Genomic DNA, 4,421 nt, shown 5'->3' with positions numbered 1-4,421 from the left:
CCCGGCCCCCCGCCCCCCCAACCGGGGCACACGCGTGTGTAAGAGGGGCTGGGGGTGTGGGGGTGCGCGTGACCCGGCCGCGCGTGCTCGCCCCGGGTGAGTGTGCAAGGGGGGAGCTCGGCGAGTGTGCAAGGCCCAGAGGGGGTTGAACACGCGGGCGTGAAGGGGGCAATCCCCCCATTCCTTCCCAGTCCCCCCAGTTTGGCACCTCCATCCCCCCATTCTCTCCCAGTCCCCCCAGTCCGAGGGCTCCACCCCCTCATTCCTCCGTCCCAGTTCCCCCAGTTCGCGACCTCTATCCCCCCATTCCCTCCCACTCCACCCTCCCAGTCCCCCCAGTTTGGCGCTTCCATCCCCCCCCTCCCCATCCCAGTCCCCCCAGTCTGAGGTCTCCATCTCCTCATTCCTCCCCCCACTCCCATCCCAGTCCCCCCAGTCCTCACCCCCCCTGTCCCCCCACAGCCGCCGCCGATGGCTCAGGACAACGCCGCCTTCTGCGGGGTCCCCGAGGGGGTCCCCACGGGGGTCCCCGCTGAGGCCAAGCCCCCTCCCCCGCCGCCCCAAGCCCCCAAACGCCGCCCGTGGGGGGCCGGGGGGGGCGCGGTGGCCCGGAAGCGCCAGCGCTACGTGGAGAAGGACGGCAAGTGCAACGTGCAGCACGGCAACGTGCGCGAGACCTACCGCTACCTGACCGACATCTTCACCACCCTGGTGGACCTCAAGTGGCGCTTCAGCCTCCTCATCTTCATCCTGGCCTACGCCCTCACCTGGCTCTTCTTCGGCCTCATCTGGTGGGTCATCGCCTACAGCCGCGGCGACCTGGAGCACCTGGGCGACCACACCTGGACGCCGTGCGTCAACAACCTCAACGGCTTCGTGTCCGCCTTCCTGTTCTCCATCGAGACCGAGACCACCATCGGCTACGGCCACCGCGTCATCACGGACACGTGCCCCGAGGGCATCGTGCTGCTGCTGCTGCAGGCCATCCTGGGCTCCATGGTCAACGCCTTCATGGTGGGCTGCATGTTCGTCAAGATCTCGCAGCCCAACAAGCGCGCCGAGACCTTGGTGTTCTCCTCGCACGCCGTGGTGTCGCTGCGCGACGACCGCCTGTGCCTGATGTTCCGCGTGGGCGACCTGCGCGACTCGCACATCGTGGAGGCCTCCATCCGCGCCAAGCTCATCCAGTCCAAGCAGACGCAGGAGGGGGAGTTCATCCCGCTCGACCAGACCGACCTGAGCGTGGGCTTCGAGACCGGCGACGACCGGCTCTTCCTGGTGTCGCCGCTCATCATCAGCCACGAGATCGACGAGCGCAGCCCCTTCTGGGACGTGTCGCGGGGGCAGCTGGAGAGGGACGACTTCGAGATCGTCGTCATCCTCGAGGGCATGGTGGAGGCTACAGGTAAATGGGGTGGGGACGCCTCGGTGCTGTGGGGACACCTTGGTGGCACGAGGATGCCTTGGTGGCGTGGGGACGCCTTGGTGGTGTGGGGACACCTTGGTGTCACGAGGACGCCTTGGTGGCATGGGGACACCTTGGTGTCACGAGGACGCCTTGGTGGTGTGGGGACACCTCGGTGGCATGGGGACGCTTTGGTGGTGTGGGGACAGCTTGGTGGCATGGGGACGCTTTGGTGGCACGGGGACACTTTGGTGGCACGGGGATGCCTTGGTGGTGTGGGGACACCTTGGTGTCACGAGGACGCCTTGGCGGCATGGGGATGCCTTGGTGGCATGGGGACACCTTGGTGGTGTGGGGACACTTTGGTGGCATGGGGACTCTTGGTGGCACGGGGATGCCTTGGTGGTGTGGGGACACTTTGGTGGCATGGGGATGCCTTGGTGGTATGGGGACAGCTTGGTGGCATGGGGACGCCTTGGTGGTGTGGGGACACCTCGGTGGCACAGAGATGCCTTGATGGCACAGGGACGCTTTGGAGGCACAGGGATGCTTTGGTGGCATGGGGACACCTTGGTGGTGTGGGGACACCTCGGTGGCACGGGAATGCCTCGATGGCACAGGGACACTTTGGTGGCATGGGGATGCCTCGGTGGTGCAAGGACACGGTGTCTTTGTGTGGATACATCCACGGGGATGTCATCTCCAAGGGACACATCGTCCTTGTGGGGACGTATTGTCTTCGTGGGACGCATCTGTGGGACACATCCATGAGGACACATCATTTCCATGGGGACATCTCATCTTGATGGGGACACGTCCATGGGGACACATCATCTCTGTGGGACACATCCATGGGGACACATCATTTCCACGGGGACATCTCATCTTGATGGGGACACATCCATGGGGACACATCATCTCTGTGGGACACATCCATGGGAACACGTCCATGAGGACACATCATCTCTGTGGGACACATCCATGGGGACACGTCCATGAGGACACATCGTCTGCCTGGGGACGCCTCATCTTTGTGGGGACATCTCACCTCTGTGAGGACATCACCTCCATGGGGACATCTTGTCTCCATAGGGACACCTCCATGAGGACACATCATCTTCTTGGTGACATCTCATCTCCATGGGGACATCATCTTCTTGGGACCCATCACCTCCATGGGGACAGACAACATCCATGGGGACACTTGGTCTCTGTGGGGACATCTCATCTCCATGGTGATCCATCATGTCTGTGGTGACACCTCCATGGGGACACCTCATCTCCATGGGGACATCTCTGCTGGGGATTTCACAGCCCCCTCTACCAGATTTGGGGTCCCCAAAAATGGGGGCACATCACAGACCTCCCCAGGTGGGTTTGGGGTGTCCCATGTCCTGGGGCTTCAGGTATTGGGGTGCCCCAAACCTTGGGGGTTTCACAGACCCCTCCTACCAGATTTGGGGTTTCCCGTGTCCTGGATTCCTCAGGTATTGGGGTCACCATGCCCTAAGTGATTCAGGTATTGGGGTCACCATGCCCTAAGTGATTCAGGTGTTGGGGTCCCCGTGCCCTGAGTGACTCAGGTATTGGGGTCCCCATGACTCAGATATTGGGGTGCCCCTCACCCCTCCCATTTTGGGAGCCCCCCTGACCCCCGTGCCCCCCAGGGATGACGTGCCAGGTGCTCAGCTCATACCTAGCGGACGAGGTGCTGTGGGGGCAGGAACTATCAGGTGTTGGGGTCCCCCATGCCCAGAGCGACTCAGATATTGGGGTCCCCATGACTCAGATATTGGGGTGCTCCTCACCCCCGACCCCCATGTCCCCCAGGGATGATGTGCCAGGCGCTCAGCTCATACCTGGCGGACGAGGTGCTGTGGGGTCAGAGTGCCCTGTGCCCTGGGGGCTTCAGGAATTGGGGTCCCTGTGCCCTGAGTGACTCAGATATTGGGGTGCCCCTCAGTCCCCGACCCCCGTGCCCCCCAGGGATGACGTGCCAGGAGCTCAGCTCATACCTGGCGGACGAGGTGCTGTGGGGTCACCGCTTCACGCCGCTGCTCAGCCTGGAGGAAGGTTTCTATGAGGTGGACTACGGGGGCTTCCACCACACCGTGCCCGTGCCCACCCCGGCCTGCAGCGCCCGCCAGCTGGCAGCCGCCGCCGCCCGCCGCGATGCCCACCTCTACTGGTCCATCCCCAGCCGCCTGGACGAGGCGGCGGCCGCGGGGGGCGAGGGGGACCCCGAAATGTCCCCCCGCGAGAGCAACGGGACCTTGGCCAGCCCCGAGTCGCGGTGATGCCACCAAAATCCGGGTGTAAATACTGAAAATCCCCCCAGTTATGGTGGTGGTGTGGGTTTTGGGGTGTGAGTGGTGGGTTTGGGGTGCCCGTGGGTTTGTGGGGCAAAGGGGACCCCAAAATCTCTCAGGAGAGCAAAGGGTCCTTGACCAGCCCCAAGCTGAGGTGATGCCACCAAAATCCGGGTGTAAATACTGAAAATCCCCCCAGTTATGGTGGTGGTGTGGGTTTTGGGGTGTCCCTGGGTTTGTGGGGTGTTCCTGGGTTTGTAAAGGAGAGGGGGACCCCAAAATCCCCCATGAGGTCAAAGGGACCTTGGCCAGCCCCGAGTCGCGGTGATGCCACCAAAATCCGGGTGTAAATACTGAAAATCCCCCCTGTTATGGTGGTGGTGTGGGTTTTGGGGTGTCCCTGGGTTTGTGGGGCAAAGGGGACCCCAAAATCTCTCAGGAGAGCAAAGGGTCCTTGGCCAGCCCCAAGCTGAGGTGATGCCACCAAAATCCGTGTGTAAATAGCAAAAATCGCCCTGGTTATGATGGCGGTGATGATTTTAGGGGTGTCCCTGGGTTTGTGGGGGCAAAGGGGACCCCAAAACCTCTCAAGAGAGCGAAGGGACCTTGGCCAGCCCTGAGTCGCGGTGATGCCACCAAAATCCGGCTGTAAATACTGAAAATCCCCCTGTTGTGGTGGTGGTGTGGGTTTTGGGGTGTCCCAGTGC

General features: G+C 62.5%; 1 protein-coding gene across 2 annotated transcripts in view; it reads right to left on the bottom strand.

Moving 5' to 3' along the window:
* Positions 1-815, bottom strand: part of KCNJ10 (potassium inwardly rectifying channel subfamily J member 10) — a 12,611-nt gene extending 11,796 nt beyond the window's left edge. Inside the window, exon 1 of one of the 2 annotated variants that reach the window (XM_041410501.1) lies at positions 768-815. In XM_041410501.1, coding sequence (XP_041266435.1) covers positions 768-800 — 33 coding nt within the window. In that variant the 5' untranslated portion in view covers positions 801-815. Of the gene's footprint in view, positions 1-681; positions 709-767 lie in introns of those variants that run through there. The other variant, XM_041410504.1, reaches the window with a different exon arrangement.
* Between the last annotated feature and the right edge of the window lie 3,606 nt (positions 816-4,421).

This window comes from Onychostruthus taczanowskii, unplaced genomic scaffold (genome assembly GCF_017590055.1).
Source record: "Onychostruthus taczanowskii isolate IOZ18803 unplaced genomic scaffold, ASM1759005v1 scaffold320, whole genome shotgun sequence".
In the NCBI taxonomy this organism is placed as follows: domain Eukaryota; kingdom Metazoa; phylum Chordata; class Aves; order Passeriformes; family Passeridae; genus Onychostruthus; species Onychostruthus taczanowskii.
Note: the sequence above shows the minus strand (reverse complement) of the source record. Positions and strands in the feature narration are given on the sequence as shown.